Raw genomic sequence first — 21,928 nt, 5'->3', positions numbered from 1 at the left:
AGGTTGCTGTCGCTAGTCCGCGTACTCACGCGGACTAGCGACAGTTGCGGCGGGGGGACAGCGGCGACTGTCGCCATGCGATTGAAAGTTTCAATCGCATGGCGACATGAGCGGCGGGCGACAGTTCGGGGTGCGCGCGTGTGCGACGGCCCATACTCACGGGCGACCTGTCGCCGCAACACGCGCGCGCCGCGTGTTGAGGCGACAAAAGTCCCTCGTGAGTATGGGCCATTAGAATAAAGCAAAGACAGAGACAGACAACATGAATGTCCACCAATCTAGTCGACACCCCGCGACGGTAGACATATCACATCACAGCAGACCAGAGTGAGAAAGCTAATCGCAAGAGAAGCGATTGCTATCAGCAACACAAGACTGAGTAAAGACAGAGCGTGAACTGAGTAAGGAAGACACAGCAAAGAACCCCAATCTGAACGTCAAGAAAAATAACAAATGAACTAGCTAAACGCGGTCCCCGCACGATATGCGCAACAGAGACAAGCGCATTAACGGTACGGCCACCGCACGATAACCGCAACAGTGACAAAACATACCAACCCTAACTAACAAATGAACACAGAAAATGACGACAGACAAATAACGCGAACGCTTGCTAATCGGTTGCCTCACCCCAGACAACAGCAAGCGTTCATGCTAGACAAGACAGACTGAAGGAGCAACCAATAGCAACCGCAGCTAAGGTTATACTCCAAGAGTCAGACAAGGGAGATCCACCGCCTCTACCGCTAGGGCGAACGCGATCTAGGAGCGAGACCAAACGATTCACTGTCAGCCACCGCAGGTGACAGTACAATCGCTTATGCTACGTACACACATGCGACAACGATCGTTCGTTGTCAACGACGAACGATCTTTTAATTGACGAAAGAACGACCGAAGTAAAGTTAGTTGTAAAAAGTGTGTAACGATCACATCGTTAGAACGAACGTTACACCACGTAAAAGCACTTAATGCGCCTGCGCATAAAATTGTAAAGTTCCTTGGAGAAAAAGAGAAATGCGCATGTCCAGCCTGGTACGAACGATCGTTTCCAACGATGTACCACTTTTGCTAACGATCGTCGGTGGTAAAAATCCGCCAAGACAGAACTTTGTTTTGTAGCGATTTGCCTCGTTCGTCGTTTGCCTTAATAGTCGTTGGTTCGTTTTTTGTAACGATCGTCGTTGGTAAAGATCGGGGAACGATCGTTACAAACGACTATAGTCGCATGTGTGTACGCACCTTAAGACAAGACAGAACAGGAATAAACAGTACAAATAAAACAGAACCTGACAGCACTATAGGAAGTGCAAAATGCACTACCTAATAATTAACTACACTAGAATATTCGCAACAAGATACAACAGAGGCTGAGGCTACAAGGTAAGTTTCCCTAATCAGAAACTATGTCGAGCGAGGAATTCTGGGAGGAAGTGACATTTATACTAGAACCCTTCAGGGCCCGTTTCCACTATAGCGTTGCGGAATCGCCGGCGAATCACCGCAGGCAAAGCGCATGCGGGTGCGATTCCGCATGCGTTTTTTGCCGCGATTTCGCATGCGATTTCGCATAGGTAAGGCTGTATGCGAATTTAACCATGTCACTGCCTGTGTAAATTAACATTAATACCTATGCGAAATCGCGGCAAAAAACGCATGGGGAAAACGCATGCGATTTCCCTATTAAATACATTGCGTGCGATTCGCCTGCATTCCACACGCAGGCGAATTCTGAGGGCCCTACCCTGCAGATTTTTTCTGCACAGAAAAACGTGCGGGGAAACGCACAAGTGTAAACAGTCCCATCCACTTGTACTGACTGTGCGAATCCGCATGCGGGCAACGCATGCGGATTCGCGATAGTGGAAACGGGCCCTCAAAGGAAGCAGACAAGCAGATTTGCAAGATAAGTGGATGCAAATCAGTCAGCCTTGCAAACTGACAGAAAGTACTCTTTTCCCTGGCCTGAACTATGCAAGCTGCATAGGAGGCAAAGCAGTCCAGGGAATCAAGGCCAACAGAGTGGATTCTGACAGCGTAAACGTTCACGCGCATTATATTACGCGCTAAACACATAGCATTGTCGTGCTATGCGTTAGCGCGGTTTAGTGAATCAACCCCATAGCGTGGTGAAAAAAGACATCCGTCCATCAAGTTTAACCAGAAAGAAAACATATAGTAGAATTATTATTATTGATTTATGAAGCGCCAACATATTCCATGACGCAGTACATTGTGAAAAACAAACATGGGGTACATAATACAGACAATGGTATACACCAATATACAAAATATAGAATTGGTCAAATTAAAATGTGAGACACAAATGGGTGAGAGACAGTGGCGTAGCTAAGGAGCTCTGGGCCCCGATGCAAGTTTTACAATGGGGCCCCCCAAGCACTCTATACATAGCAATTAATACGGTGCACCAAAACCTTCCAATGGCAACTACAGTGTCAGAGGTGTAAGAAGGGGATGGGGAACAGTTTGTTAATGATTACCACTACTCAAAGTATCTATAGAAGTGATTATTATGAGCACAGGACCAATAGAGAGCTAATACTGTAGTTGAGGGAGGGCCCTTCGGGGCCCCTCTGGCCCAAGGGCCCCGATGCGGTCGCTACCTCTGCACCCCCTATTGCTACGCCCCTGGTGAGAGAGCACTGCACTTGTGAGCTTAAAATCTACTGAATGTAGTAAACTATTAGGGATGCCCAATTTTGCGTTAATTATCCTGGTTTCCAGCATCAGAAACACTACAGCTGTACATTGGTATATACCCCTTCCATCCCAGTGATGTCACAGCCCAGCCTGTTTAGATACACAGAATTCTCCTTCCAGTGTACTCTGGGAGACCAGGTATTATTATTTTACATGGATCATCAGAGAAAAAAAAAAGTTCCATCAGGCACTGCAGTTGATTCAGATTTAATCGTGTTTTCAGTGTGATATGAATCACAACATGTAAATTTCTTGCATTCTATGAGGCAGGTGCAAAAGTCATGTACAAACAACTTGTGCTTTGTCCTACCATATCAGAGGGTGGTGGTGGTGGGTGCAGGGCAAAAACGGTAGCCTAACAGCCATTTCACACGGCGGTGCTTCTTCCGAGGCTGATCCACGGTTTCCAGCATCAGAAACACTACAGCTGTACATTGGTATATACCCGTTCCATTCCAGTAATGTCACAGCCTAGCCTGTTTATATACACAGAATTCTCCTTCCAGTGTACTCTGGGAGACCAGGTATTATTATTTTACCGGCTTCGGAAACACACAGTAAACAAACATTCCGCAGAGATACACCTGCCAGCAGTAAAGATGTCACCACCTGTGATAAATTTCAGGCTGAGGAGAGGGTGAGAAAAGATTTTACAATGGACAAACACTGAATAAACAATTTATAAATAAATATTAAAAAGAAAAGAAAAAAAAAGAGCAAAGTTGAATTAATTAAATTTTTTTCAGTACAGTTCCTTTTTAAGGAGAATTAAGACATTAGAAAGAAGCTGAACTCAGTTCCTAACCCAGTCAGTCTCACTCTTTATTACACTAATGAGAACAGTATGAGCACTGACACACAGGGCTTCCCCTGAGCCTGAGTTTCCAATTACCAGCCTAGAAACACACTACAAGGAGCTGAGATTCAATGTTGCCTTTAGGAGCTCCTCAGTGCAGGATTCAGGAACAGCATATGGGCACGATTTCTGCAGCAAATATAATAAAGGCTCTGGTAAACACGGAAGCTTTACTGGGTAGGGGGCAATAATCAAATACTCACCGCACCTCCTGTTCCCCTCCGTCTCCCGCCGCTGACTCTCCGGTCAGTCCCATTATCCTGGGCAACTTTGGTGACTCCACACCCATACATACTGCACTGCGCTGTCACAGGACAGGAGCGTGCTCGCTTCTGTGTCCCGACGTGAGTGCTGATTGGAGACGCGGGGGAGCGAGCGCGCTCCTGTCCTGTGAATTATTACATTAGTATCAATATGAAGGTAATTTGTATTCTATACCTTTTCAAACCATAGCACCAGCAAAAGTTCCCTCTGTGTCCAGCTGTGTGGCTCATGCTGTTTGAATGAGTCAGAGCAGCGCTGTCCAACTGGGCCCGCAAGCTGCACCTGGCCTTCAGAAAGGACATATCGTACAAAGGCAGGACAATCCGGAGCAGCCCTGGATCGTCCTGCCTATGTGCGGCGTGTCCTTTTTGCGAAGGGTGTTGACTCCTGGCTTTATCTTTGTCCAGATGACATGAGATGTCATCCCTATCATAATTTTGCACTTTATTGTTCACTATAGGCCTACTTCTATGGATGGATCTATTGAAGAATTGTGAACCTTTTTGACACTTTTTTTGTATATTAAAACATCTTCAACTTTTTGGTTTCCTCACATATTTTTTGATTATTTTATATATCCCTGTATTTACATATGGTGACTTTTGGTGAAGTGGCACACCTTTAACCTCCTTGGCGGTAACCCAGCACTCTGATCGCCGCCGGCCCCTGCCCGATCGCCGCTATCTGCTGCGGCGCGTGCCCCCCCCCCCAGACCCCAGCGCTGCCTGGCCAATCAGTGCCAGGCAGCGCCGAGGGGTGGCCCGGGACTCCCAATGACGTCCCGACGTCAGTGACGTCGGTGACGTCATCCCGCCCCGTCGCCATGGCGACGGGGGAAGCCCTCCAGGAAATCCCGTTCTATGAACGGGATTTCCTGATCGGAGATCGCCGAAGGCGATCGAAGCGGGCGGGGGGATGCCGCTCAGCAGCGGCTATCATGTAGCGAGCCCTCGGCTCGCTACATGATTAAAAAAAAAATTTTTTTTTTAAAAACTGCTGCGCTCCCTCCTGGCGGTATTTTTCATACCGCCAAGGAGGTTAAGGATATGTTTCTTGGTCTCCCAATATATTTAAATACAGCTACAGACTATCAGACATAACACATAAGGTTAATTTGCCCAATTAAAACTTCTGCAAATATTTGCGAACATGCCAACCTCCATAGACCTCAATGTGCAGGCAAATTTTAAAACATACAAAGGCCCAGTGCACACCAAAAACCTCTAGCAGATCCACAAAACACTAGAGGTTTTTTAAGCAGATTTCAGAGTGATTCTAGGCATGTTAAGGGCCCTTTTCCACTAGCAATCGCTAGCGTTCACGCTGAACGCTAGCGATTGCTGAATCGCAAAAGGTAAAAAATTCCCGGCGATTTCCCGACGTTTGCGATCGCGATTTTGCTATGCTGTGCGATCGCGATCAGGTAAAAAACGAATCGCGGTAGTGGAAATGACCTACCGCGATTCCTATGTTAAAAGCAAACTGTAGCGATTTGAAAAATCACTAGCGGTTTGCGGTTTTGCGATTCAGCCATCGCAAACGCCGTAGTGGAAAAGGGCCCTTAGAGAGGTTTTCTAAACATGCCTAGCGTTTTTTGGAGCGTTTTTGTGAAGCATATTTCATATATTGTTACAGTAAAGCTGTTACTGAACAGCTTCTGTAAAAAAAAACACTTGTAAAACCGCTCTGATCTAGCGTTTTTCAGAGCGGTTTTTGAACTTCCTATACTTTAACATTGAGGCAGAAACGCCTCAGAAATCTTAAATATGCTGCAGCCCCCGAGTTTGCGTTTGTGGAAAAAACAAACCGCTCTGGTGTGCACCATCCCATTGAAATACATTACCCAAGTGGTTTTCAAACCGCTAGCATTTTTAAAAACGCTCATGAACCGCTCTGGTGCGCACCAGCCCTCAGACTGTTTCTGGCCACAAAAGTGCTGGAAAAGTTGTTTCAATTTTCTTATCAGCACCACCATCCAGCGCCCAAATTATGCAGCGGTGCCACGGTATATTCTGATGAACACCAGACGATGTATGGGAATTGGGAAGATCGACCAAGACAGATCTCTCTCTGATCAAATCTGATTGGAGAGAGATTTGTCAGCTGCTCGTACACTGCAGCCTTGTGACAACACATCCACGCCTCGCCGACCCACATTTTACACTGGGGGCGCTGTCCCCCCAGTGTAATATGTGCCCCCGGTGCCCTGTGCAGCATGCTTTACCTGTTGGTGTACGTGGCAGGTTCCTGCACTCTTCCTTTCAGACGTGCAGCCCATGTTGTTGCCGGTGTAACGTGGGCGCGTGCGACATCACACATTTTACACTAGAGGGGACAGCGCCGGGGGTTCTGTCCCGTTCACCATTCGACCTGATATCGCACACTGTTACTGCTGCTACCCTATGGAGCATGTCAGCCCTACATGTTGCAGCATGTCAGGTAGATACTTACAACCAATATCAGCCCAAATTTGGTCTCATCATTGATCGGGCATGCTCTTGGTGGCACCGATTAAAATAATCTTATCGGATGGTCGATTGGCCACACGAGTTGCCTGATGTATGGCCACCTTACATTAGCCCGGCTCATATATTGGATGACTCTACAGCCACATGTGACAGTTGTGTGATTCTTGTAATAATGTAATGTTGTTTATCTGTGATATTTACATTTACACCCAGGCTGCTGAGAGATCCTTCCATTAACACATTGTTTCACAAATACAGCATTAACTTCCAGCAGTGCTTCTCGCCTTGGCTTCATTGTTGCCTTTTGCATTAATAGGCTATTTTCTTTTCACACTCCCCTGCTAAATGTAGACCCTAGGCTAAGAGATGCAAGTGTTTTTCACATATAATTACCCATTCTGCTGAGCTGTCCTTGAAAATGACAGTAGTTAATTCTGAGTACATTGCAAGTCATTTTCATTTGAGTTTACATGCATATAGCAAGTATTTGTCGCCTAGGTTAACACCTTCATTATTGCTCCTTGTAAACACAAAAGACAAAGGTGACAAATGCAGGTGAGGCTTTTGTTCTCCACTGATCACCAGTTTATCCCATCAGGTCACAATTGCCTGTTGTGAAAAGAGTTTCCTGATGCATTTGAATTGTTCATGTGAGATAATGGTGCCCTGAACTGTCACTGGCAGATGTAAAGGTAGCCATACACTGGTCATGGTCAATAGCCACCAGATCGACCAACAGATAGATCCCTCTCTGATCAAATCTATTGGCTGCCCACACACTGCACACAGATTTTGAATCAATCGATTTCAGCAGGACGGGGGACCAACACCAGCTGGGCATGTGAGATTATTGCAGCCGCTATGCTGTGTCGGTCATCGCTGAAGTGAACGCTGCTAGCGACATGTTCCCGAGCTGCCGACAACTGAACAAAATTTTCCGTCTGGATAGATCGACTGAATCGACCAATGTCAGATGGAAAATGGTCGATTGGTCAATATTTTCGTTAATAATTTCACATCTGCTGTATATCGATGTGAAATCACGCTAGGGTATGGCTACCTTAATGCCTGGTACATACCATGCAATTTCCCGTCAGATCAACAGGTCAAATTGATAATTTCTCACAGGTCAGATCTGATTTTGGATCTTTTTTTATAGATTTTGTACAGAAATGATCAGAAAATCAAGCAGAAAAACAATGAGAGATCAGATTAGACCTGTCAGAGATCAAATTGGACCTGTATGGGCACCTTTAAGCCTGATGAGCACCCTGTCCAGCCCCCCATGTGAAAGAGGCCCTAGGAAGATTTTCCTCACTTCTTAAAGCGGAATATAACCCTGCATTTCAACTTTGCTCTAAAACATTATTTACAGTATATTATATGCAACCAGCATTTTTTTTTACTACACCAGCATTGGAAGGGTTACACAGTGCTTTAAAGTTCCTGGAGATTTCTGCAGACGCATCAGAAGCTGACATAGATACATTTTGTTTACATAAATGTATCTAAGTGTTGAATGTGACTCATCTCTCTGACTGAGAAGGAGTTGGAGGACAGCCAAAGAGTGTGTAACAGTTTTCAATAGATACATATAACTAAATAGAATGTAACAATCTAAACTTCTGCATATCTCTCCACCAAACTTTAAACCTCTGTGTTTAACCCTTCCAATGCTGTTCTAGTTAAAAAAAATGCTTTTTGCATATAATATGCTGTAAATAATGTTTTAGAGCAAAGTTGAAATGCAGGGTTATATTCCGCTTTAAGTCAAAAGCATAGAAAGGCTTTGTTCACATGTAAAATCGCAATCGCTGATGCCAGCAGTTTGCGTTTTTGTGAGTGATTTTATTTAACACCTCCCGGCGCTTCCCTGCACGCTACGATTTTGCAGAGCGATTTATTTTTTCACTTCTTGACGCAGGTCAGGAAGTGAACTCTTTGACCCGGAAAAGAATAAATACAATGTAGCGCTGGGGAAATCGCTATACAAAGCGCTTTTTCAAGCCTTTTGCGATTTCCCTATACCTTCCATTGAGGCAAATCTCCCCAAGCAGCGCTTTGGTGAGTGTATGGAATCGAACCACTCAGATGTGAACAATCTCATAAGAATCATTGCACAAGCGCTTTTAAATTGCCAGCGCTTAAAAAAAGGCGAAAACGCCCTTAGTGTGAACAAGCCCTTAGTGAGTGAAATGGAACGGATCGAACGGATCTGTTTCCGTTCCATTTCCAATCTGTCGGTTCAGTTCCGTTTCCCCATATCCCCCCAGACCCCCATCACCAAAGTAGATTTTTGCTGGCTAGAACAGTCCATTTTCTAGCCAGCGTGATCAAAGGGATTCTGACCTCTAAAAATAAACGAAATTGGTACTCATCTGAGGCTTTCTGCAGCCTACCGTAGGTTGGGAGGTCCCCCGGCGTGGTCCTGGCTCCTCTCCCGGTCCCTCCGCCGCATATCGCACCAGGAACACCCGCGCCGGGTGTCGGGCTCCCACTTCCTCAACAGGGAAGCTCTTCGTCATTATGCTGGCCACTGCGCGTCATCACGGAGGCCGGCGTGACAGTACTGCGCATGCGCAATTTAGTCACGAAGGCCGCCGCGCAGTGGCTGTCGTAATGACGAAGAGCGTCCCCGTTCAGGAAGTGGGAGCCCGATACCCGGCCCGGGTGTCGGCGGTGCGATATGTGGCGGAGGGATCGGGAGAGGAGCCAGGACCACGCCAGGGGACCTCCCGACCTACGATAGGCTGCAGAAAGCCCCAGGTGAGTACCAATTTTGTTTCTTTTTAGAGCTCGGAGTGCCTTTAAAGGATCTGTTTCTCGTTAAATCTTTTATTGAACAGATAATGAAAAAGTGATCAGTATTACCACATATGTATATAAAGTCCAGAGTAGATGTCAGAGTAACATAGCATGTTGTTTGGGTAGGTGAATACAAAAAAAAAGAGTCTGCAACAGAGAGGAAGCAGTGGGATAGGGGCGCATCTGCCTTCATTACTCCACCCCAAAAAGAACTCAATTTCCAGATAAAGAAGAGAACGAAAATGTTATTCCCCCTTGCTCGGAGGAAAAACGGTATCAAAGTGTAGACATCAAATACAGTTAATAGGGAACTATTTCTCATTGCCCCCAATGCAGTGCTTCAGCATCCGTTTCCGTTCTGCTGGGCTCAGCGGTCCGGAAAAATTGCTGCAGCACCAAACTTGCTCATATTCAGCGGATTGTGCAGAATGGATCTGTTTGAATGGACTGATGTGAACGCTTCCATAGGTTAACATTGTTTCCATTCGCCTCTGTTACGATCCATTCCGTTACGATCCGCGAATGGACTGTTTTTTTTACTGTCAATGTCAGCTGGGCCTTACCTGTAACAAATGACAAATAAAAATCTCATGAAGATTATACAGTCAGTAATATATCTTGCCCACTACAGCACACATGTAAAAAACCTTTTTACATTTGCCTTTTTAGTTCACCAGCAAGCAAAAAAAATGCTCAGAATAATTTTGGAAGTACTTTTCTACCTACTTTTTGGTACTTTTTAAAACCATTTTCCTTTGCATTTTTAAAATCGTTTTTTCAAAAACTACAAGGTCTTTTTAAAAAATTAGTTTTTGACTTGTTCCCATATTGAAGATAGTGGTGAAGATAGCATATAAGGGGCCTTTGCTATTGACTGCTTAAGTCGGCACAAAATTACATGCAATTATGTGCAATTACAGTTCCTGATTACTGTTAGAAACTACATTACATTTTTCCTAAAATTTTGCATTACAATTTTGAATCAGAATTGCGAATTACAATACGAAATTATGATTATGCAAAATTCAAGCTCATCACTACTCATAGTGTGAATGAACCTTATGCTGGGTACACACGGCCGGTGCGATTTTCTGCTCGATGGATGGATCCGATAGATAATATCCGGCATGTCCTATATTCCTTCGGATCGATTCTGTGCTCAATTTCTCATAGAAGTGAATGGAAATAGATAAGAAAAACGAGCGAAGATAAGAGAATCAAGCGCAGAATCGAGTGCAGAATCGAGCGGAAAAAACGATTGGCCTGACGTCATCACCGTGGACCGGGAGGCAGAGGCGGCGAACGGCTGCGGGGAGATCTGTGGCGAGGGACATGCTGGGAGCTTGGGGCTGGACGAAGCCCCGGGTAAGCAGCCCTTATTTTACTAGTAAATGCCTGATACTCCTTTAAGATCCTTCTTCCAATTGAAAAAACGGATTAGATATACAGACGTCTGATTGCCAGCAACCAATCCTAAGCTCAAAATCGATCTCTTTCTGGCTTGGAAGCAGATGCAAGCAGGACATGCTGGAATTCTGGCTTTCGTTCTGTGTGTACGTCTTTTTGATCGATGTCCAATTGGAACAATTATTGGAACTCTGATCCGAATAGGATCTAAAGTGAAAATTGTAGGTTGTATGTGTACCAGGCTTTCTACAGCTTACAGAGCGCAGCCCTTGCATCTCTGTGACAGCAGTCAGGCTTTGAGATCAGATTTATCTGCAATAAAATTGCAGCTTCTCATCTAGATTTACTAAATGCCTGTGAAAATGCAAAGACAGGGGATCACAGCACTAAAGGAAGAGACAATTCTGTGCATATCGGGGAAGCACTTCATATGTTATAATCCGATAGATCAGCAGCCAATGACACCGCACTACACACGAAAATCTGTCATTCTGTGCAGCTCGCTAGCGCCACCTACACCAGATGCGGGGACTGTTCAGCCATGCTGGTGCTTCTCCAATGAGCCTGATCTATCTCGCAAGGGGAGTGGTTTTCCCAGGCTTCAGGGCAGCAGCTGCTATTTGCCTTCTCCCGGCATAATCTAAACCATCTCACCCCCTCCCTTCCCCACACACATCCAGCCGCCCAGCCTCAGCCACAGCGGCAATAAAACATCCTGGCACGTGCTCCGGCCGCGGCCCGCCCTCCGCCTGCAGTCTGGCTTAAAGAGACACGCACAGCGGCCGTGTCATCGCGCTGCAGTGCTGATGCCGGGCGGCAGGCGGGCTGCCGGTGTGACTGTTAGAGATGGGAAGTTCGGATCTTTTCAATGATCCGGATGATTCGAATCGGATCATTGAAAAGATCCGGATCTTTGATTCGAATCTCGGATCATTTTACTACCGGAAGCATTCGGGGTGAAATGAACAGCAGGACAGGTCTGTGGACAGGAGAAGGGGAGGGGGTGGACACACAGAGAAGGGGAGAAGATGGACAGAGGGCAGGGAGTGGACAGAGAAGGGAGGAGGGACGAGCAGAGAGCAGAAATGTTTGCACGTAATACCCACATGCTGAAGTCATATGCTTTACATATATTTCACCTATATGCTCATCTGTATACTTTGAAAGAAAAGGTCGCACAGTGAAAGAAAGCATTCCCAGAAGATAAGTGCAGCTGTTTAGTGCCAAGTGCAGGAGGATTATTGCACAGCAATCACACTGTCTGCAAAGTTACTGAGCTGTGCTGAGCCAAAAGCTTCCAATGTGTTCACTGTGCAGCACTACGGAACAGCCAGCCTGTAATGAGCAGCACATTGCAGCCAGTATGTGTGCTCTACACATATCTGGCAGTGGCACCCATGTCCCCTCTACCTGTCCCTGCAAGGCTGCCTCCCCTGAGTCCCCTCCAACAGAGCCATCCATCTCTGCTCTGCTTCCAGGACCCCGCTGCCCGCTGAGAGGGGGCGTGTCGCTACTGGCCCCGCCCCTTTTCCCATCCGAATCACTCATTTTGATGATTCGGATGATCGACTCATAAAATAGATTCGGATCAAAGATCCGAATCGTTCATGATCCGGACAACACTAGTGACTGTGGCTGTGCAGCCATCGTGTGCACTGCGCTCTTCTGCTGCTGCCCGCCACTCACTCCTCTAGGAACCATAATGTGTACACAGCTACCAATAAAACACGTATTGCTGCTAATGGAAGAGTTTGCCATATATAATGCGACAATGGCTGGACTCGGCAATGTGGAGCCGCAGTGTTCGGAGAGATATTCATTAGGATGCTGAAGCCTTGCAGCTCTAATACTACAGCATTATTATACTGTAACTTTCATATACCGTCTCCTAACGTTATAGTGGCCAGTTCATGACACCTTCTATACGCTGCAGGTTATATCTCCAGAATTATTCAGTGCTAGCAAATGGGGCATTAGAGGGTAATCATAATGCACTAGCTATAATAACGCACTAAATATAATCATAATGCACTAACTATAATAATGCATGAACTATTCCTTCTCTGTGACCCTGGGAAGTTCTGTAGCGGTATCTTTTATTGCCAGAAATAGTGGAGAATGTGTTGAGAGCAGCCAGTCAGGTTTTAGGCTGTTTAGGAACTTGATACAAGTATCAGTTGGTATTATTATCATCTTTATAAGGGCTCGTTTCCACTGTAGCGGTGCGGAATCGCCTGGATTCCACCGCTGAAGAAATTGCATGCGGCTGCGTTTCCCCATGCGGATTTACCCGCGATTTCGCATGGCAAGGAGCCATGCGAATTTAACCATGTCACTGCCTGTGTTAAGTTCCATTGGCTTTCATGCGAAATCGCATGCGGAATCGCGGGGAAATCCGCATGACAAAGCCGCATGCGATTTCCCTATTGAATACATTAGCGGCGATTCGCCCGCATTCCTGCCGCACGCGAATCTGCATGACCCTGTCGTGCAGATTTTCCCCGCACCGAAAAACACCGCCGCCGCCGCACACGTGGAAACAGCCCCATCCACTAACATTAAGTATGCGAATCCGCATGCAGTGCCCGCATGCGGATTCGCTATAGTGGAAACGAGCCCTAAATGTTTTATGATCATAGTAATGACTACTTTTGTTTTATGGGTCTGTTTCCACTAGAGCGAATCTGCGTGTGTTTTGTGCATGCAGATTCACATAACCAATTATAGTCAATGGTCCTGTTTCCACTAGCCCAAAAATCTGCACGGTTTGCTGTGCGGAAAAAAATCTGCACAGCCATCAGAATTCGCTCTCCGCACACACCCAGCGCACGATTGCCAGTAATGTAATTAATAGCGAAATTTCAAGCATTGTCTTGCGGGTTTCCATGCGTTTTCGTGTGCAGTTTCATGTAAAAACCCATGTTAATGCATACCGGCATTGACATGGTTAAAATCGCTTACCACAAACCGCGAGCATTTCCACATGAAAATCCGCATACAAACGCGAACGATTCTGCAACCTCATGCGGATTCATTTACACGTTTTCCGCACCGGAATCGCACCACGGTAGTGGAAACCTAGCCTAAAAGATTCCTAATGTTTATTGAAAGGCAGGGGTCCTGCTTATTTGAATCGCATGGGTTTTTCTGCAGAGTGGAAAGTGCATGCAGAAACGCACATAACGTTACTCATTTGGCCGCACAAAAACTGAACGGTAAAAAACGCTTAATGCTTCCCTATGGGAATTTAACAATTCTTGCGATCCACTGCAATTTTTGTTGATTTCGATGAATTTTTGTTTTTTAAAAAAAGGGGAAAATTTATTTGAAAATTATTTTTTTCCATTTGACTAATATGACTATTCATTAAAAATGCATAATGGAAACGAATGAAAAAAACTCACATAAAACGCACCCGAAAAAAAGACAAGCGCAGAACAACCCGCAGAAAAGTTTTTTGCAGAAAACGGATACTTTTCTGCAGAGACAAGTGTTACCCCAGCCTGATGGGGCTCAGACCAGTTTTGAAAATTCAGTTTAAAACTTGCTGCATATCATGCATGGTTGAAGATTTATCTATAGATAGATTATAGATAGATAGATAGATAGATAGATAGATAGATAGATAGATAGATAGATAGATAGATAGATAGATAGATAGATAGATAGTGCTATTAATAGTATTTTCTTATTTCAAATAACACATAACGGTGTATGACTTTAGAAGATGTATTGCAATGCAAGCCCTCCAGGATGAGAGATTGCTGGACATTTGGCTCCTGCTCACAATGAGTTAATAAGCAGTGCTGCTGATTGACAGGTTGCTATCAGATGCCCGCCCTTCTCTCCCTCCAGGGCTTATCATTGGCCTTCTGCGTGCACGCCTCGCAGCCAATGGCCTGGTGCAACCCACGCGTGTGCCTTTCTCCCATTGGCTGAAAGTTACTGTGGGAAAGAAAGTTTGGGAAGTTTCACACGAGCCATTCGCGTGCAGTTAGCTGTATATAAAGCCAGAGCCAAGGAAAGGGCAGTCAGTAACAGCGCGGCAGCCAGCCAGGCAGAGCAGGACCTCTCTCACCCTGTGCAGACACAGTGCCTCCCTCCCTCCTTCCTGGATTGCCCCACTCCCAATTGCTCACACGTAGCTCCCATTATTCGGACTACTCGGAAACCTACTACTGTGACTGCAGAAGATGCCAGCTGACATGATGGAGAAAAACTCTTCTCCTGTGGCTGCCACCCCAGCCAGCATGACCAGTACCCCGGATAAACCCAAAACCGCCTCTGAGCACAGAAAGGTAAATAGTGCTGCTGTGTGCCTTCTTATGGGATGTATAGTTCTGATGGATAATGCGATGTGTATTCTGGCAGAATGACACTCACCGCCTGTCTCTTGCTATTTACAGTCATCCAAACCCATCATGGAGAAAAGAAGGAGAGCGAGAATCAATGAGAGTCTGAGCCAGCTGAAAACACTCATCCTGGATGCCTTGAAAAAAGATGTAAGTATTTTCATGCCAATATATACTCTGGCATTTAGTGTATGCCCATGCATTATTATTATTATTGTTATTTATTATATTTATAAAGCACCAATGTATTACACAGTGCTGTACAATAAATAAATGGGGTTAACATGCATGGAAGGACTTACAAGGAGTTCACAAAAAAAAATTACTAGCCCTCCTGGATGAGACATTGCTGAAAATGTGGGTCGTTCATCACAGATTTACAGCTGTGGTCCAGTATAGCCTGAGTATAGGACATAGTCATTGCTCCATATTGCAGTAGTGCAGACTAATGCTGGGTACACACGATGCATTTTTTCGGTCAATTTTCTGTCTGATCGATTTCTGATTTTGATTTTTGGATTCTGTTATCTTTCTTATCTATTTCCATTCATTTCTATGAGAAATTGATCAGCAAAACGATTGAAAATTAGATCGGACGTGTCGGAAATTATCGAACCATCTATCTGATGAAAAAACGTATGGTGTATTCCCAGCATAAGAAGGCTGTAGTGATACATCTTGCAGCTAGCCCTCCCTGTAACCTTTAGCAATCATTCAGGCTGTTTTGACAGGTTGTCATGTTGAGCTGAGCATTAAATCTAGGCTTTCCTTTCCAGAGCTCAAGGCACTCCAAGCTGGAGAAGGCTGATATCTTGGAGATGACAGTGAAGCACCTCCGGAACTTGCAGAGAGTTCAGATGACTGGTGAGTACTCCCCCCTTCTCTGGCTGATCTCTTCCAGACTTCCGCCTGCGGTTTGAATGGCATTCAGATACATTCTACTGGGCTGGCGCTCACTGCCTTTCCCACGGTCTGGGCTTATTTATAGTTTCTACGTGGAGCTCATGTTACTACTTGGGAGGGGGAGGAGGGGGAACGGCCAGCTATCATACTGGGATAGTCAGGATGCTGATAATAACTGTCCTGAGATGCATTTATCATATGCAATACGTTAGATCTGTGGAGCGTGCGCTTATTAAGTTACGCACTGACTAATTGTAAGGGCAAGGAGGTAATCCTAAGTATGCATAGTAATGTAATCCCTGGATTGTGTGATATGGGGTGTGTGTGCTTTATATCCAGTGTGGTAATAGTGTGTCTCTTTCTCTCTGCAGCTGCTCTCAGCACAGACCCCACCGTTCTGGGCAAGTACAGAGCTGGATTTAGCGAGTGCATGAATGAAGTGACTCGATTCCTCTCCACTTGTGAAGGGGTCAATACAGACGTCAGGACTCGGCTATTGGGACATCTAGCCAACTGCATGAATCAGATTAATGCAATGAATTACCCAACGCAGCCCCAGATTCCACCAGCTGCCAATCCCCACCCTGCTTTTGGACAGCCGCTGGTTCAGCTTCCTGCAAATGCCCCCCAGGGAAGTCCATCTCCCATGGGTGGGGTTCCTTGCAAGATGGGTGGCCCGCCAGTAGAAGCTGGAAAGGTCTATGGTGGTTTTCAGCTAGTGCCAGCCTCAGATGGACAGTTTGCCTTCCTGATCACCAATCCAGCCTTCCCACACAATGGATCTGTCATCCCTGTCTACTCCAACGTGGGCACAGGAGTGCCAGCTGCTGTGTCGCCCTCTGTCATGCCCTCCATCACTGCAGACTCAGTGTGGAGGCCCTGGTGAATGGACTGCTACGCTAAGGACTGTGGAGAACTTTCGCTTAGAAAGATGATTAGTTACAAATAGCATTTTGTAGCGAGAATGCACTATTACATTTGTAAATAAGAGATGTTCATATTGAATGCGCCCCTGTATAATAAGATTGCTACTTTAATATTTCATTTCTGTACGGAATAGTTTTCTTATGATGCCAAAGACATGAAAATGTGCTCTTAAACATTTCTTCCTATTTGGGAAGTTTATACTTGTCATTAATAAAACTGGATAATGTATTATTTTGAAGATAACCTATTTCTCCTGCTGTTATTATAAGTCATGCAAATGGTTTCATCACACCATAACACAAATCCTACTTCAGGGCAAATGATCAAAAGCTAAACTACATGCTTTACAGTTTAGTTGTTGAATTCTCCTGTTTAGAGAGTTACTGGATAACTTTAGTGGATGGTTACATTGGATCCAATGTACCTGTTAAGTTTGGATGAGATTAAGTTATCGCCAGAGGTAGCCAGAGTTGTTACAATCTTACGGTACAGTTTTCATGCATTTATATATAAAAACAAAAACGACTTGGTAGTATGCAGGGGAACCTATAGAATGTTTTTGGGCAGCTCCTGTGCTGCATACATGTATAAAGATTTAACATACAAATTTATGCTTGGTACACACAATGAGATTTTCTGTCAGATTTACTGTCAGTTCGATTATTTACGACAGATCTGATCTGATTTCCGAACAATTTTGTATAGAAGTGAATTGGAAATCAGATTGGACTTGTTTGAAATAATTGATCTCACAAAAAAAAAAAATCTACCTGGCATAAAAGGTTTGCTTGCGCCCAGCATTGAGGTGGCCAGAGTTGGCATAGACACGAGTAAATCTCTATGTTGTGTAACAGTTCTCATCAGACTGAGTGATCTGGCAATTTTAAATGTATATTTGCATTCCCCCTACTTACAAACAACTCAAGTTACATTTCATAGATACAGAAAAAGTTGTCATCATGTACAAAGTGTACAATACTGTTTTTTATTAATATTTTGTTGTAAAATGTTACAGTATTGTATAAACTAATAAGTTTAAAACACATATGTAAACAACCGAAAAAGTATTTTTTATACTGTGTTGAAATCCAGAGTTGACTGAAATTAAGTAAATCATTTAACTTACAGTCTCCCTAAATGGAACCTGTTAGTAAGTTGGGGACCATCTGTATATATCTGTCTCTGGCACTGTCTAAATCAGGGGTCTCAAACTCAATTTACCTGGGGGCAGCAGGAGGCAAAGTCAGGATGAGGCTGGGCCGCATAAGGGATTTCACAATCAGCAGCTCCCGCCCCATCCCCCCCCCCCCCCTTGCATTGATTTTTTAATTCAAAATCAAATTTACACTGAAGCAAACTATTTTGCCTATTTTACCTTATAGTTCACTTCAGTTCTCCCATTACAAGTAAAAATCATAGATCTTCACCTATGGAGAGTAACAGCTCTGGAACCCACAAAGCCTTCCTGATCCTCTCTCCATTCCCTCGGTCCCCCCGCTGTCCCTGTTAATATTCTGTGTCTTTGGAAGTACTTGCGCCCCCGAGTGCTGCTGAAGACGGGCGTATCCGTACTGAGCGAGCATTGACTCATGTGCAGTACAAATCGCTTGTCTTTGGAAGTACTTGGGGACTTCCAGATGTTCCCCAAGGAGGGACAAAGACGTATTCGACCTTTAGATCGAGTAATTTCACGGGGGGAACCGTGCTGGGATGAGAACCCAGAGAGAGGACTGGGAAGGCGCTATGCAATCCAGAGCTTTTCCTCTCTATAGGTGAATATCCAGTTTTTGAGTTTTTTTTAAATAAAAGATACCCAAAGTTTAAGTACTCATTAAGGGCACATTAAAAAATAAACATGCAGCTAATTACGGTAGATGTTTTAAGTTAGTGAAAATGTGCTGCTCTTTACTGCTTGTTACTTTAATAAGGCCCCTTTTCCATGGGAAATTAAGTTGTGTGCCTGTCAAGCAGTGCCTTTCCAACTGCAATTACATGCAGCCCAATTGCAGCATTTGTAACACCAGGGCCATATGCAATTCACTTTTTCACCTGAGTTTTCTCCTAGGTGATACTTTCACAACCCAGCAAGCAAGAAAATACTCAGAATAATTTTGACAGTACTTTTTTACCTACTTTGTGGTACTTTTTCCAATGCAAGGTGCTAAAAAGTTAATTTAAATTTGAAGATGAAAAATTATCTCCTAGGATGAAACTCAGGAGAGAAGTGAATTGCATATGGGCCCAGGTGTGTTACTGTTTGACATGCAGCGGTGTTACCTGGTGACATGTGACATCAGAGGATGGCTGCACTCAGATGTAACAACTGTAATGTTGTTACTTTATAAATCAATAATAATAATACGGGGGTCTGCATCTTTGAGAGCTCATGCCAAGTGTTGGGCCGAGTCTAGCCGATGCAGTGGAGCAGCACAGCCTCCTGTTGAAAAGGCTCCCAAATATCTCCTAGGGAGCTGTTCTTTCACTTACTGAGCCTGCTCACAATCCCTAACCTAATAGCAGAAGTAAAACTTGGGCATCTCACATGATTGGTGAATTATGCAGTTTTCATGGTTAGAGATAATAAACTACAACTTTAGTAACTCAGCACCCAAGGATACCCCTCCCCTCCAGGTCTGGAAATGTATGACATGCCTGAACTGTAAGGGAACAGTTTCCAACAGTCCAGAGATGTGCAGGGAATTCCTTGACAAATCCCACCGTGAAGGCTTGTTGGATTGTGTCTGGACCAGCCAGGTGTCTGACTTTCTTCCAGGTGTTCGGGAAGTAAAAGCCACCAGGAGAGGAAAAGAACTAGACCAGACACATCAGAGCTGTGAGACCTGGCCAGCCCCAAGGCTGTGCTCCTGTGTCATATGTTCTCAGACCACCTCTGCATGTGGTGAAAGCTTGGAAGTACCTCACACTACCTGCTTACAGCTGCCTATAATCAGCCAGTGTTACAGCTGGGATTTTAAGCACAGTGTAAGCTTTAATTAACATCTTTAATGCCAATATTTCCTGCAGCACCTTAAGACTGATTCACCATATTTTCCAAGCGTTGGTAGCCTGTTTAATAACTGGTACAATAAATACCTCTTTGTTCCTATGCATTTTTATCACTCCATGTACAGCCTGTACTGCCCCCTTGAGGTGTATGTCAGTACTTCATTATCTCATTGCAGAGCTGTGGACAGCTGTGATTTTTATGAAGTAGTACAATTACTGTAGTATTCCTTGGTATGTGTAATCAAATAGCAAGTATAGCATACAGTGTAAGTGAATTTAAGTGGCTGGCTGGTTAGATTTCTGTGGCGCACAGATGTTAACTTCCAATAAATAACCTCCAGTGTGAATTATTGCTCACGTTTTTTGCTTTACATATTGCATTGAAAAGTTGATCAGTTAAGTACATGTCTCTCGGCAGAGCTGACCACCTGTTGTTCCTACTATAGTTTAGGGTCAATTATTTGGGAGGGGTAATCCAATCAACCTAACAATATGTTTTTAGGCAGTGGCAGGAAGCCCACACACAAATGCAGGGAGGACATGACAACATACGTCTTGTTCCAGCCATAACTCTAGCACTGCATGACAGTAAGTGCTAACCAGTTAGCCACCATGATGCCTGTGTGAGTGCAGTTTGTTTAGCATTTATTTAGCTGGCTCAGTTTAACCCTAACTTCTAAAGCTAACCTCCCCTTAATACTAACCATCCAAATCTATACCTAAAGGCCCATACACACGTCGGATTTTAGCAAACGACCCGTCGTTTGAACGTTTCCGCGTCAAATCCGACGTGTGTACAGACTATGGTTCGGGTGATAAGACTGGTTACCAACGATCCGCCGGGCGGATCGCTGGTAACCAGTCTTATCACCCAAACGATAGTCTGTACACACGTCGGATTTGACGCGGAAACGTCCAAACGACGGAACGTTCAAATGACAGGTCGTTCGCTAAAATCTGACGTGTGTATGGGCCATAAGCCTAATAAACCGATATTTTCTACTTCTAATCCATTTCACACCACCACTAATGGTTTTTTTTGTTTTTCTTATGCTATCCCTGTTACCTTTTTGGAGAAATGTTCTTGGTGACTGTGTGGCTGGAATTAGAAGAGAGGAGGACCCCCCCCCCCCCCCCCCAAAGGAACCCAAACATAATTCAAATCTTCCCCGTGTGTGTAGAACTGTAGGGTCTGTCCACACATAAGGCATTACATGACTACTCCAGCAACAAAAATAGTCAGCTAAAATCTGACAGACCTGACATGTTTTGGACTAGTCCATCTCCTCATGGGGGATACCGGCCAGCCTCCCTACTCACTGGCACAATATTTTGTTAGTTAGATTTAGCAACTGCCATTCAGGAAATGCTTTTGAAAACAAAGAAAACCCTGAGAATCCTTAAAGCAAACCTGAACTGAAATTTAAAAGTCAAAATAAACATACACATGTCATACTTACCTCCCGTGAAGTCTACTCATCATCAATTTCTTTCTCCTCTCCTGTGTCCTATTTGTCCACTGTGATCAATAGGATTTTCTGCCTTCCATTTTGAAAATGGTCATTACCCCATAGCAGCTTCCTGGTCAGCACACTGTTAAACTGTAATATCGTCCACTTGAGCCATAGGGAAACCTGGACATTACCTTGCTCATCAGTTGTCCTTTCAGCTATAACTGACAGCAACTGATATGTAACTGACAGCATCTGATATGTTACTGACAGCAACTGATATTTTTCAGTTCTGACAAAATCTTGTCAGGATGGGAAGGAATCGTTGTGAGAAGAAAATGGTGAACTTCTGAGAGGAACTGATGGTGAGGTAAGTATGTAATATTCATATGCAGCTACATCATGTGTTTATTTTAAATAATTTTACTTGGTTCAGGTTCACTTTAAAGAGGAGATGGACTCGTCCAAAACCTGTTGGTTCTGTTAGATATTAACTGCTGACTTTTTTCATTGGCATGGTCAATAAGAAATGTTGCATTGAAAAGCATTTTTGAGCAGTGGGGAATTACATAGGAGTAAATACAATCTGTATGAGGCATTTTGAAGCATATTGATAATCCTGTGTGGGGAAAAAGCCTAAAATGACTGTCATTTCTTAATATTTATGTTTGACCATGCTCCGACGGTACCTTTGGGACCTGTTCATACACAGACATAAACATACCAAGCATTTTAGCCCTGGCCACACACAGGCATTTTAAAATGTTT

General features: G+C 44.5%; 1 protein-coding gene across 1 annotated transcript; it reads left to right on the top strand.

Moving 5' to 3' along the window:
* The first annotated feature begins 14,546 nt into the window (after nt 1-14,546).
* Nucleotides 14,547-17,646, top strand: HES1 (hes family bHLH transcription factor 1). The gene is made up of 4 exons (XM_068279321.1): nt 14,547-14,819; nt 14,928-15,023; nt 15,650-15,737; nt 16,148-17,646. Exons 1-4 carry the CDS (start codon nt 14,715-14,717, stop codon nt 16,660-16,662), a joined length of 804 nt encoding a protein of 267 aa, XP_068135422.1. The 5' UTR covers nt 14,547-14,714; the 3' UTR covers nt 16,663-17,646.
* The last annotated feature ends 4,282 nt before the right edge of the window (nt 17,647-21,928 follow it).

Source organism: Hyperolius riggenbachi, chromosome 4 (genome assembly GCF_040937935.1).
Source record: "Hyperolius riggenbachi isolate aHypRig1 chromosome 4, aHypRig1.pri, whole genome shotgun sequence".
NCBI lineage: Eukaryota > Metazoa > Chordata > Amphibia > Anura > Hyperoliidae > Hyperolius > Hyperolius riggenbachi.
The sequence above is the reverse complement of the archived record's forward strand: the minus strand, read 5'-3'. Positions and strand labels throughout refer to the sequence as shown.